Raw genomic sequence first — 14,757 nt, 5'->3', positions numbered from 1 at the left:
TCTCCTGCAATTGTTGTATCGCCCTCTCTGTCCTTGTCCCGGAGTTTTCTACTTTTGCCGCAACTGTCGCTGAAGTCAACTCGAAGTTTTGCTTTGGCTCCTGCGCACCCTTAAGGAGGAAAACACGCCACTTGACCTCTCCGATTTGGCCGGTCGGTATTGCAACAGATTTTTCTGCATAGAAATGGTAATACCCATAGGGACACGGCTAGCCGATGAAAACGGGGTGGCGCTTTCTGCTATTTCTGAAAGAAGCGAGATACATAATTCGCTCTTAACGAGCGAGAGTGAAATACACATTGTCTCTCCGATACGTTTCGGTTCTTCGCTGTGTCTTTGGACCTCTCTTTCTCTCTCCTCTACTGTTGGGCTCTTTCTACGTTGGCGCTCAGGGAGACAACTTATTATTACGAAATTTTTCACCCAAAAAACAAAATTTATCTTACTGTAAGTGCATTGTAAAGTACCATGCAAAGCAGTATTATATAGTTTAAAATTCAAGTATTATATTTCTAAAAGGTAGAAAATCGCAATAATACAATTTTTTTCAATGTGAGTATGTGTAATGTTACTTTATTATTTTATTTGTTCTTAAAAAACGTAGTGAAACTGGTGATATAGCTGTAGAAAAAAAAATATTGAGTAGCGAAGAATCAAAATACTCAGTCTCGAAATGTTACCTAGTTATGATTATAACAAACGTTCAAAAGTCAGTTCCAAGATAACTAACTCAGCAGCTTAAGTCTTCAATAGATAGCCTAGTCTCTCGTAACATTAGTGAATCATTTTCTTAGAAAGCAGTTTCATTGGCTCGATGCCCAACTTTTCCGCCAACTCCTTGGAATCCTTTAACTGATTAGGATGATACGTGATTCCGCCCTCTTGATCCACACGTTGTTTAGCAGCTCTCTCCGGATCCCCAGCGACCAGCACAGGCTTGTCTCCAGCAGGAGGCAGTTCTCTCAACTGTCGTAACAACTTCGACAGCCTGTCTTTTGATCCGTAACAGAAAGCTTCTGGATTAATGGCCATGAAGCACTGCCCAAGATCTGCAGGCTTTTCCTTGACCGTCCAATCTCTGATATTAGGCCCGAAATCGCTTCCTGATAAAATCCCACAGAGTATCTCGACCATCGCGGCCAGTCCGTAACCCTTGTAGCCGGAAGTATGCTCTTTCCCGCCAAGAGGCATCAGAAGCGACGCTTTGTACGCGTTCTCGGCGTCCGTGGTGACTTTTCCGTCTGTTCCAAGTGCCCAACCTGATGGTATGGATTCATTCTTTCTCAAAGCCAATTCGATCTTTCCCAGAGCCACAGCTGTCGTAGCCATGTCCAGATGAAAATGATCACCGTCTAGCCCACCCATACCCAGAGACAGAGGATTGGTGCCCAACCCCTTGGCCTTGCTGCGAGTCGGAGCCATTAACGGACTAGTGTTGGTGCAACTAAATCCTATCAGACCTTGCTCGATTGCCATCATGGTGTAGTAGCCGCAAATCCCGTAATGATTCGAGCCACGAGTGGCCACCATTCCGATACCAAACTTCTTCGCCTTTTCAATGGCTAGCTCCATACTGAACTTGCCGATCACGTGGCCCAGACCATTGTGACCATTCACCAACGCTATCGCCTGTAACAATATTCAGCGAACTTCACCCGATGATATCGAAGTTCATAATATAGTGTACAAAAGTCTTCGTTTCAATAAGTTTACTCTATCGTTCCGAAAATAAGAGCTGGGCAAACTTCAATATGTTCACTATCGTGCATGGCGAGCATACTAACTACTGGCGCCATAGGGAGACTCCCGTGTCACCGCGCCAATACAGGGTGTCCCAAAAATGTTGTAACACTTTGAAAGGGGTGGTTCGGGAGGTGATTTGAAACAACTTTTTCCTTAGCGAAAATGTTGTCCAAGGATTAGTTGAGGAGATATTAACGGAAAACACTGAGCGATCAGAGCGCGAGTATGCCGGTGGAGCAGTCGCGGTAGCGTATGAGCGCAGCCGCCTAGCACGTAGCCTTCGCTACTGCGGCCGCTCCAACGGTATACGCGCGCTCTGATTGGTCAGTGTTTTCCGTTAATATCTCCGTAACGAAGCCTCGGACAACATTTTCGCTAAGGAAAATGTTGTTTCAAATCACTTCCCGAACCACCTCTTTCAAGGTGTTACAACATAATCCCCACTCATGTGACGCCATATACCGATGCCTAGTCACTCTCATTAATAAAACAGTAGTTCCATTCAGCTGTGAAAAATTTGTTAATATAACCAGAATCTACTATAACAATTATTATTTGTTCAGCTCTAGTTTTCGAAAGACAAAGTGTAAGATCCATCTAGGAAACTTTTATCTGTTGTTTTCTAGTTTGGTTAACGTATATTCAAATGAGTCTCTGTATTTCAAATAATTCCAAAGTCTATGAAGAGTGAGAAGTTCTTGTATTTATCAAAACGAAGTTAAGTAACCAAGCGATAAATGCCCGTGCTGTTGATCCGTTTCGAAATCAGCCTGCTATCGCTTTCGTTTTTCAACGAGTTTATGCGCAAATATGAGTATAAAATGGCCATAAAACATAAGCATTTCGTAAAAACTGTTTGATTTATGTTTACATTCTATTTGGAAAAATCGAATGATTGTCAAACTGCGATTTATATAAAGTTCGGTTTTTCGGAAACCCTAGACAAATGAAATGCAAATCGGAGAAACGGACCAACTTCCAAGGAACTCAACAGGTAGCGACTCAAGGAGACATCTCCAAGTGTGCACCGAATTTTTTAATCAAATTATAAATAGCTAAATTTCGATTCACGAGTGTCGACTTCACAAATGTCGGAGGTATCATAGAAGCAGTTTATCGCAGTGAGTAAAGTGTCAGTTTGCGAAGTTAATATTTTGCGCTGAACGCGGTTCGATCCCGGCAGGAGTCACTTATTTCTTTTTTACGTTTTCTTCTGCTTGTATCATGTTTTGTTATGGAAACTACCTTTTTATATATTAAGATTATTTTTATAAAATATCATGCATTTTTTATGTTTTTTATCACATTAAAAAAGAAGTCATGATGTGAAAACACTTTCTACAAGCTTTTATAAAAATTTACGCCATTATAGTCTGTAAATAACGATTTAATTATTTCAAACAAAATTGCACACAGTCAATACACAAACTTCCTCGGAATGAAATGTGCACGTAACTTATACAAATATTTACAAGTAATAAAAACGTTCTTTCATTCTAACACTCATTCATGTTTACTCGTAACCAACTAACATATTTACATTATTTACAGCGTAATTACAATATGTTCTTTACGAAGTGTCATATCTACAGTATATGCATATAATAGCCTTAAGTTTTAATGTTTCTAATCTAATGTTGAAATACACCAATATACTATTTTATATACTGTATATGTATATGACATTTCGTTAAGAACATATTATAATTACGCTGTAAATAATGTAATATGTTACTTGGTTAAGTGTATGCATGAGTGAGTGTTAGACTGAAAATACGTTCTGATTACTTGTAAATATTTACATAAGTTAGTGCACATTTCATTCCGAGGAAGTTTGTGTATTGACTGTGTGCAATTTTGTTTGAAATAATTAAATCGTTATTTACAGACTATAATGACGTAAATTTTTATAAAAGCTTGTAGATACTCTTTTCACATCCTGACTTTTTTTCCATTGCGATATTTTTGTAATTGTACAAAAAACATAAAAATTGTACGATATTTTATAAACATAATCTTAATATATAAAAAGATAGTTTGCATAACAAAACATGATACAAACAGAAGAAAACGTAAAAAAGAAATAAGTTACTCCTACCGGGATCGAACCGCGTCCATCGCAAAAGATTGACTTCGCAACCTGGCACCTTACCCACTGTGCCACGCTTCTTATATGATATCTCTCATACTTGTACGGTCTACACTCGTCAATTGAAATTTAGCTATATTTAAAAATGTATTTCTCGAAAACGAGTTGCTTCTTCCTACTTTCAGGGATTATTCTACATGCCCTTCTTTAGATATGAAAAAAATTTGATTAAAAAATTAGGTACACACTCGGAGATATCTCTTTGTGAGTCCCATCGACGGTAGTTAGGACCGTACCTGAAAGTCAGTGAGGACCTGCGGTTTCGCGGCGACGTCGGTAACCTTGCACTCGATATCCTCTACATACATTCGTAGTCTGTTCATTCCGTGGCTAAAGTGACCACTATAATCGGCGGTCATCAGGTGATGTCCGACGGTCTGGCTGTCCTCGGTCGTAACACCAACTTTGCACAAGCATTCACGAACGAACCTTATTACATCCTCTTTAGGCACTACTGTCCTATCAAGCCCCTGGTCGCTGGAGGTCATTCTTCGAAGGACTATCGAACTAAGTCTCGACGAATCCAAGAGGGTCCTCGACGCGATCCCCGACGCAGTCAAAATAGTTCTGTGCATAATCTGCATCGTTCGCGAATTAATTACAGCTTGTTTATACCCTCGTTTGCTTTACGTCCCTTATCACTGTGAACTTTATTCAGGAACAAAATCGATCACCAAATTACGATCGTCGAAATATCGTTCGCTTCTTGTAAGTCCCGATTTATAACTGGAACGTTATCGCGACCAGTGAACTGACAGAGGTCGATTTAATCTCCCTTGACGCGTATCCAATCACGAACATTTACTATTAACGTTATTTTCAATGTGTACCTCCATTTGAATTTCCCGCTGGTTGATCTCTCTTGACACAGCGTAACGGTATTATTACGTAACCGTTCGCAACGTATGATCGACAAATGTTTGCAAACCAATTGGTTTTCGTATTCTATAGATACAATTAATTAATAATCGCGTACACATACGTCGTTGTTCGATCTATGGATCGCGAATGGAATCTAGCTATATCTACCGAAACAGACGGTACGCGTAGCGCCAGCTTGTCACTTGATCTGATCCAGACTGTTCGCGCCACTAGGTGTCAGACTTGTGTTTCATGATTTACATGAAACGTCAGGCCTGGCTTGCCTCGCAAGCGCGGAAAATTCGAATTATGAACTAACAGTTTATTGAATTTCGCTTACTGTTAAAGTTTTCTTTCCATTTTACAAGGAATAGTTTGAACAGTTCTGGATCTGTTTACCATATTAACGTCAACCAAAATTTTTCTTCTGTCTCTTTATATTCTTTTTTAAGAAACGTTTAAAGTAAACAAAAGTATTTAAATTTTATGTAATTTTCTATCTCCTTAATTGCTCTTTCATATTGTGTATGTAGTACTACCAAACAATTGTGTATTTTTGATTTTATTAATTTAGAACAATTATAAAAAAATTCATTTTCGCGTAATTTCTTTCATTCTCAATTCTTAATTTGTTACTAATACCATTTAACCTTGTGGCTTATCTACTTACACGATATTTTAATGTTACAAAAATATTCAATCTGTTCATATATTTATTAAAAAACCATTGGTAGTGTTATCCTGGTTATCGAATACAAATTATTGTTGAATCGTGATGAACTATCTATATACAAATACCACTTGATGAACATTTAATCTTCACATTTATCCTCATTTTGAATAAGAATAAAGTGTGATTTCAATAACTCTAGAAAGTTATTCGTGAATAAATCTAGGAAATTATTTATTATTTTGTATTCTTTATTAAAAAAATTTTTCCCAAATCTATCAAGCCCAATTTTAATAATGTCGACATCGTCTAAATTCGAATAATATTCCTAGTGATTCGGATCTAAGTTTAGTTCCGTGAATGGTTAGCTTTTATTTTGAATTGCTCAGAACTTTCTTGGAAAAAATAATTGTTATACGTTATTGCGACTTTGTGAAATATACATGCGAGCTTTTTAGCTGATACCAGAATGATGAGCGATAACGATAGTTCCATATCTTTTTTCAGATAAAGTGGAATTCAAGTTATTCATTCATAAATCTTTAGATTTAACTTACATAAGTACTGATAGTATTTGTACATGAGTATTACATTACAATCCTCAGAGGTTCTGATTTTCAGAAAATGAACACGTTGATATACAATCTTTCTCCTAGTCAAAATAAAGCAAATTATGAGAAACTTGAAGTATCGCATAAGCTAAAACTATTTTTTGAAAAGAATTTCTTTATGTCATTCTCAATTATTAACTTTGATAATCAATGTTATATTTTATTTAAAATAAAACGTTATAAGGTTCCATTTTGTAGAAATATTTAGTAGGTGTACTTTTAATCGAATAGTCATCAACATTTACAAAAAATAAAAGTTTCAATATTTAACCAAATCTTCCCTCTCCTTTCTTATCAACATACACGGTTCAAAATTTAACATTTTTGCGCTTTATAATGAATTTTCATAAATTCTATGAAAGTAGACTTTGTTTTTAGTATTTGAAAATTGATCCAATGTTACTTTAATAAAAAAGAGAACAGACTAATACGATTTTTCTTCAGAAAAATTTTTTTAATAAAACCCTATTATAATGTTACTACTACAAAATAAAGAAGAGATATTAAAATTCTTTATTATAAACATGTGAAGTGAAGTATAGAAAAGCATCAGAACTTACTTACGGTAAATCAAAAAAATTACTGATATAATATAAAAATCTTTTGAAAACAAAAAAGTCATTTACTTGGACTTTTGTCTTTCTCCTAACTGTACTCGTTTTTTTGTATTATTATATTACACCTCATAGTATTCCCTAAGTTCTGACATGTGTCTCTAAAGTCTCAGCTTCGATATGGAATGGATTATCATTATTTTTTAATTATGATCCATTCGTGTAATACTTATCTCTCTTACGTTTTTGTACAATGTTCGTGTATTTACTTTTTAGTATATTTAACAACGTCTCCCCCTTATCGCCAGCTTCTTCGTTGGCGACTGTTTCTAGGTTAAAGGAAAGGATGACGTAGCTCTATTTTTGTACTGATAAACGCGCCGGTATCTGCAACGGAATTATACACTTCAGAAATGATGTATTCGCACGTGTACAATGCAACACGCGTAAACTTCAACAAATACTGATTTGAATGAACGCCTACGGTATCAATTTAAATATTTTTCTCGGAAATAAATATTTCTTAACACCTTTCCTGCGTTACATGTTAATCGTAGTCGAATCGTTTACCAACATACGCATTGAACTGTGTATGTTAGTAATTGCATACAACTTGGTAAACGGATTCATGTCTCCGAATTTGCGGATGACATTGGTGGTTACACGCCAGTTCATAATTTTTTCCTCGGTAAAAGATCTATCGAAAAGGCAGTAACTACTATAAACAGTAGACTCAATAAAGTAGGTCTTAGCTTAGCACCCGAAGAAACCATTCTAGTTCACTTCAACAAAAGAGTTATACAACCGAGCACTTGTACCATTAATATAGAAAACACAAAATAAAATCTAGTACAACTGCTAGATTCTTAGGAATCCACTTTGACTACCAACTGAAATTTACAGAACACATACAAAATGTCAGAAACAAATGCCTTACCAGACTCAATATTCTAAAATTTGTATGTGGTATAAGATGGGGAGCTGAACCACTGACCTTACTAATCCTTTACAAGAGCTTGATTAGATCAATTATTGAATATAATTGCTTTATTTATTTTCCGAAAAGTAGAAATCGATTACTGAGTATCGAGAGAATACAGTTCGCGGATATACGTTGTGCCTTAGGATATAGAATCAGTACCCCCCACAACGTCCTTTTGGGAGAATCCAAATGTTGGCCTCTTGGTCATCGCGCCATCTTTCTATGCAGAAAATTTCTGACTAAGCATTTTGCAAATAGTGGAACTTTGCTGCATGGTCTAATAAGTAGGCTCTCAGCTTCTAATTTATGGAACGGATTGGTAAACAAATCGCGCACTCTTGTCCCAGGTCAAATACAAGTTCTTCAACACGTAAAATCCAGCCTAAGAACGGAAAAAAACTTTTTTCCGTACCTTGTTCACTTCAATGTATTCAATGTGTTCAATTTTTCACTCAAAAATTCTCCCGACCCTAATGCTACAATCCTGGAACACTTCCACAACCGTCCTGTCAACTCCATCTCCTTTTTTACCAATGGAAATAGAAAAGATAATAACAACGGTGTTGGTTCAGCTATCTTTTCTCCAGATTTGAATATCTCGGCTCTTTTTGGACTAAACAATCAAATATCCACTTTCTCTGCAGAATGTATTGCAAATAAAAAGGCCATCGAACTCGCATCTACCTATCCTTATGAAAATACGTTCATTTATTCAGAGTGCCTAAGTGCTCTTCAAACACTATCCAAGTTCACTCTTAGTGTAAAAGTTAATCCGTTAGTACTTGATATCAGAAAACTAATTGATGCAAATCTTCGTAGCAAAAAAATCTCTATCTTTTCTGGATTCCTGCTCACGTAGCAATTTCTTACAACGAGAATGTGGATATTTTAGTCAAAAATGCTACTGAACTCGAAAGTTCAACTGATATCCTAGTTCCAGCTTCCGACTTTTCCAAGAGTTTTAAAAACAAGCGAAAATTGAAATGGAAGAGTGGCTTCTCGATGAATCTAAACATGAGGGTACCAAGTTTTTCAATCATTTTTACAATTCTAGTTCCAAACAATGGTTTGCATACAAAATCCTCCCCAGAGATTTCGTTTCCTGGATCAATAGATGTCGCGCAAATCATTACCATCTGGCTGCCTCCCTTTTCCGAATTAAGATTATTGGTGATCCAAAATGTCAGTGTGGCTATCTGAAGCAAGATCTAAATCACGTTATATGGCAGAGTCCGCTATTTGACAATGAAAGAAATGACATGGTACAAAAACTTTGTCAGCTCGATTTACGCCCTCCTTATACAATAGATGCCCCCCTATGTAGACCCAATATCCAACCTTTGTTAATAATTTTCAAATTTCTTAAAAAACACGATATATATCCTTAAATGTAAGAATTAAATGTAAACTTCTTTAGACAGTATGTAAATGTATATTTTCATGTAATATTGCTAATAACCCCGTAGGGGGTTCTATAGCTTAATAAAGAAAAAAAAAAACTTTTCAGATTCGGTATATAGGACATAGAACATAGTTACATAACAAGCGGCATTTCAAACTATATCTGTGCTTCATCACAAAAGCCCTGCTTTCTCATAAAGCACTAACTAACATTTCATTTTTGTAGTACGTCGATTATATGTTCTATTACTATAAATAAATATCTAATTCTATACTATAAATAAATATATATAAATAAATAAATACTAATATACAACAGTGGTAAATATAATGTAATTGCATTGTCAAGTGACAATTGATAATCAATTGTTATTTGAAGTTGAAAATTAAATTTTGTTATTTTTATAACCAATTACTTTCATCGGCTGTAATTGTTAAGTAATTTCTCGAATCGCAAACCCGAATACACCAATTTGTAACAAATAGAAAATAAATGGTAAAATAAACTTGTGAAAGATTTGTTTTTGGGACTATATAATACTGAATGTGTTTATTGCTTAATACAAGTATTGAAGTACATGATAAACTCAATCAGTTCCTACGAACGTCTGATTCATGACGCATTACACGGAGTCACATATCGACCAATTAAATTCAAATTACCAGCTCCATCTGCTCACCGTTTGATCCCAACGATAATCCTTTTTAATGAAACGAATGTTAGAACAATGAACATCTGTGCAAGGCGAAGTTTACGAGAAGCAAGGATTTTTATTTACAGATTTAAAAAAGACTGTTGATTATATATTGCAACTTTTAGAATGGATTAATTTGTTTAAAAATATTGAAATGCTGGAATGTTTTGGGATGTGAAAAAAAACAGTATGTAACAAGTGTCAAGTCAGCATCTCAACTAGGAGAGGGAAAGAGAGAGGTTACATGGCAAAAATCGAGTCATATTTTAGCTCGATTTTATTTTTAGTTTTTAATTAAAAATCCATGTTGTGAAAAATTAAATACGCAAAATATTAAAAATTGAAAATTTTTAATATAATTTGTCAGAATACTAAAATTATATTGTTAATGCAAGTAAATATTACCGTTAATATTATCTTTAATTTTTATTTCAGATTTCCAACATTAGTGAGCTATTCCTAAAAACTTCAGGAACTGAAGTAAGTGGTTTATGCCAGTGTTCCGTAAAGTGTGTGCTGTGGTCATTGGTCGACGTGCAGCGGAAAAATGTCAAGTTTTGGGAAAATAATGCACCTACACATAGCTGAGAGTTATGCGAGTGAAGCGCTTCGTTGCGCGAGGAGCGGGACAGCATCATGCGCGGTTTTAAAGGCCCACTGTCAAATTTTGCTTCTCTGTTTAAAAAAGAAGAATGGGTAGCAAAACTTGCATATCTGACGGACATATTTGCTGATTTAAATGAGCTCAACAAACAAATGCAAGGTAGGAAGTCTAATACTTTAACGACATTGTACAAGATTGAAAGCTTTCGCGCTGAGTTGGTGTTATGGATCAACCACGCTACCAATGGTAGTAATGTAATGTTCCCAAATGTCATGGCTGCTGATTCAGAAAAAAAAGTGCAGAGACTTTGATAGTGAAACACTTGGAGCTATTAAGAGAACAAATGAACTCTTATTTTCCTAAGTGTGACCTGCAAATCCATTCTCAGATAGCATTTCCCTTGGACACGTACCGATAAACGAGTAGGAAGAATTCATGGAGCTAAAAACTGATCGGCCATTAAAACTAAAATTTTCCGAAACAGAGCTAGCACATTTTCGGCTGCATATAAAAAATGAGTATCTACTGCTCTCAAAGCGTGCTATTGCAATTCTGTTAGCATTTGCCACGACCTACTTATGCGAATTGGAGTTTTCAACTCTCGATTGCTCCAAATTTTGATCGCCTATGCTCAGTTAAGCAGGCTCACATTTCTCATTAAACATCTTTTCATATTATATTGATTTTAATGATAAATAAATATTATATAAACATTGTTTTTTCTTTGGCGTACTTACGTGATTTTACGGCTCGGCACCAGTGTTAATTACCATTAGTCGTTACAAGGTCGTTTTTAACCGACTTCGAAAAGGAAGAGGTTACTCAATTCGACATGGATATTTTTTTTTTTCGTTTTTTGTATCACGAATGCGCTTGCTTCGAACTCTCGGCTGAACAGTCCTTCCACTTACGGAGGACGACACGACGGCGACGCACATTGCTTCGAGTGAATAATCAACATGGATCAAATTCTGATATCTATGGATTCTTATAGGAATTTTTACTGTCCCTAAATTTAATGTCTCTATACTGTTAAGAGTGCGCAGGAGCCAAAGCCAAACTTCGAGTTGACTTCAGCGACATTTGCGGAAAAAGTAGGAAACTCCGGACAGGTACAGAGAGGGCGATACAACAATTGCAGGAGAGACGAGGACAGGGCGATTAGGCTAGCATGATTTTTTTCCAGGATATTGAAGCAAAGAAGCAATGTTTTCTAATAATTTTGGTTTTAATATATTCGTTACACTTTGGCGGATGCGACTCCAAGGTCTGATTTTGTAATTTCGGCCTTAAAACTTTATAAACAATAAAAGTACGTTTGCTATCTTCATTTTATTGCATAACCGTGCCGTAAGCGCTTGGGGATTGACCACGCTCTACCACAAACCGACACCGGCCTAACTCTCTCCCCGAATCAGTACCGATACCGCTGGCTGCTAGGCATTTCGTCGAGCAGCAACCATCGACCAATAATTATAAACCATCACTGTACGCATATCCGTTTGGGCTTCAGCGTGGGCTGGGGAATAAACAATTTAATTTAACAAGAAAGTAGAGCATTTGTTCACCGTCTAACAATCATCACCGCGACCTGGCGTACCCACTGAGCCCGGCACACCCACCGAGTAATCGTCACAAATTCAATACCTTTACAATCGAAATTGATACCAGAACCCGACTTTGTCAAAATGGCAACATATACAAAATGTGAAACAAGACTTTTGCTCCCGATGGGACAAGGAATATATCAATCATCTGAAGGTTCGCCATAAGTGGACCAAGGGTTCACACAACATCACGGAGGGCACTATCGTCGTGCTAAAGGATGACCATCTACCACCACTACAATGACGTCTCGGACACGTCGAAAGAGTGCATCCTGGCAATGACGGTGTCGTGTCAAAAAACAAGTATGTAAAATGTGGTTCATATCGACCTAACCGTTTCTGAGAAAAGTGTACCTCTGTATCAAAAACCTAGGTTTTCAGGAGACGCAAAAACTAAAAATTTCTATTTCCCGTTCGATTATCGATATAAATGTTATCAAATCGTATTTAATTTTCTCAAAATCGATTAAAACACTGCTTTTTCGGAAATTTACTGTCTTCTTTACCCTAGAAAACAATACTCTATGGCTGTAACCAAGGTAACCGCGTCTCCGGTCTTCCGCTTTGACTGACATTCTTTTCTCTTCGAGAAAGGTGTCAGGTGTATTTCCTTATATTTTTTACAGTTTTATCGCGATATTTTTACTTTTTTCGTGTCGTCGAACATTTTTGTGAGAAAAAAGCAATTTGTTCAATTTTTTTCCTTCAAAGGTAGGTTTATCTTCAAAGGCAAGATTTATTTTTGAAGTCACATAACTCGGCCAGAAAAAATCGTAGGACATTTTCTAAAAAAGAATTTTATAGGTAAAATGTAGTAGTTTCCACAATTTGAGTAGAACTTTTGAAACAAACTTTTTTTATTGACTTTTGAGTTGTTAAAAGTACGTAATATTAAGGAACAAAATTACGTGTTACTTTTTAAAACACGAAACAAGAAAAAATACTAGAAATTTAAAAATCGCATAATAGCACATTAAAGTTGAAACTTCGAGCTTTCAAATGCTTTTTAATTTTATTTTGTTGGGTTTATAGAGTGTTCCCTTTTTTTTGGACGAGAAACAAAAAATACTGATATATAATAGGAATGTTTCAATAACAATTGTTCATCTTCGGAAGGAAGGAAACATTGGAACGGTCGCATCGTAAGCACTGAACTCCAGATATTCTCATCGCATTATTTTTCAAATTCCGACATATAATTCTATCCTTATATACAAAATGCCTCTAAGTAATAAAATTAACAAATACACCCATTTCGCAACGGGAATATCCCTAAATCATTTAATAAGACTGTTCCCGAAAGAATTCGACGGGGGCAGAACAAAACTACGTTTGTTTATTAAACAAGTGGACGCTGTTTTTGAATTAGGCAGCCCTTCACAAAAACCAGTTCTTTTATTGTTCGTGAAAAATAAAATAGAGGGTAAATCCCAAGATCAGATTGATATGCACCAGAGCTGAGCAAGCAAGCTTTTGGCGGGCAAAGCCGCTGGCAGTCAGTACTGCGCAGTGGGGGACCGACTTTCGTGACTAAAATAACACAAGCCAGCCACTCATGAGGAATTATTGCACAGAGAGCAATCGCTTTGCAACGATAAACGACGTATGTATTTCTTATTATTCTAGGTTTTATTAACTTGTACACATGAACGTCGCAGATTCGTCGTAAGAGCATAGGGCACTATGGGTTTTCACACGTCGTCGTTTGTAACTGATTGCTCGCTTGATCGCGAAACAATAGCTATTGGGCGTCTTCTATTTTCTACATTTTTTGCAGTTGCCAAAATTGTGAAACAAACGAGATATTTGACTATTATTTATCTGACATGATTTTTATACTGGGACTTCATTAGATACGACTTGCTATCTTTGATGCCAGGCAATCATGGATGCCCCATCTTGTTAAAAACGTCTGATCAAGAGCGCAATAGCGTATTTTAAAAATGCGTGGAAAGAAGAATTTCTTTTCGTTACGGACGGCGATCTTGTCAACTGTTTAGTGTGCCACAAACAGTTAAATTAAGTGAAAAGATACAATGTAGAGACGCATTATAAAATACAGGGTGAGCCAAAAATGTTGTAACACCTTAAAAGGGGTAGTTCGGAAGGTGTACACCAACTTTTCTAATCAACTTTTTTGTTAATAACTTTTTAATAAGCAGTGAGCGACGGTTAAGTTATTGGAAAAAGTTACTCTGGATGGTGCCCTTGACAACATATATCAAGGTCAAGATCATAAGAGCCGGGGTCTCCTACTCGGCATTTTTACCAAACAAACTACTACAGGTCTGAATAAAAGACTCACACCAAATTTAAAAAATCCATACAAAATAATAAAAATCAATTTAAATTGTACAATCCAAGTTTTAAAGAACAGACAATTGATAACTTATCACACTAACCTATTGAAACTTCTGTTTCAGAAGATGGGGACGAATAAGAAATAGCGCATTATGTCCATCCTATTGACACCAATAGCATTCATTTTCATTGTATCTAACCATTCTCACGAAATTAACAAATTCTATTACGAAACTTTCCAACTAAACGACCATGTGGGGTTATATGCATTACAACCAACTAGGAAAGATAGTATTATCAAATTCTCAATACACCCTATTAAGAGGCTAGAAACATCAAAAAATGAAAAAAAAATCACCTTAAACAAATTCTTTTTATTAAAATTTAAGCAATTCTGAATAAGTCTGCGCCAAAAAATGGAATCTGGAGCACTAGAAGTGGTAAGAAAAACTTTTTGAAAAAAAAACTTTTTTTCTGACAAAAAAAGTTCGAAGACACGAACATAGTAAAAAGAACGCGATAAAACTGTAAAAAATATAAGGATATACAACTGACAACTTTCTCAATGAGAAAACGACG

At 36.0% G+C, this 14,757-nt stretch overlaps 2 protein-coding genes across 6 annotated transcripts in view; both read right to left on the bottom strand.

Annotated features, from left to right (window-relative positions):
* The window catches only part of LOC128894209 (chloride channel protein 2), a 217,173-nt gene that overhangs the window by 150,038 nt on the left and 52,378 nt on the right, over positions 1 to 14,757 (bottom strand). The window lies entirely within an intron of this gene.
* LOC128894263 (uncharacterized oxidoreductase YjmC) lies at positions 558 to 4,985 on the bottom strand. The gene is made up of 2 exons (XM_054155917.1): positions 4,129 to 4,985; positions 558 to 1,629 (listed from the first exon to the last, which is right to left on the bottom strand). The coding sequence occupies exons 1-2, from the start codon at positions 4,474 to 4,476 to the stop codon at positions 775 to 777; spliced, it is 1,203 nt and encodes a 400-aa protein (XP_054011892.1). The 5' UTR covers positions 4,477 to 4,985; the 3' UTR covers positions 558 to 774.

This window comes from Hylaeus anthracinus, unplaced genomic scaffold (assembly GCF_026225885.1).
Source record: "Hylaeus anthracinus isolate JK02 unplaced genomic scaffold, UHH_iyHylAnth1.0_haploid 3, whole genome shotgun sequence".
Classification (NCBI taxonomy): domain Eukaryota; kingdom Metazoa; phylum Arthropoda; class Insecta; order Hymenoptera; family Colletidae; genus Hylaeus; species Hylaeus anthracinus.
This window is presented reverse-complemented; position numbering and strand designations above follow the sequence as displayed.

Bases quoted from the DNA above. Each gene is read 5' to 3' on its own strand.
- LOC128894263 (XM_054155917.1), bottom strand. From the start codon at position 4,476: ATGCAGATTATGCACAGAACTATTTTGACTGCGTCGGGGATCGCGTCG. The intron at 1,630-4,128 runs GTACGGTCCTAA...ATATTGTTACAG, and splicing joins AGGTCCTCACTGACTTTCAG to GCGATAGCGTTGGTGAATGG.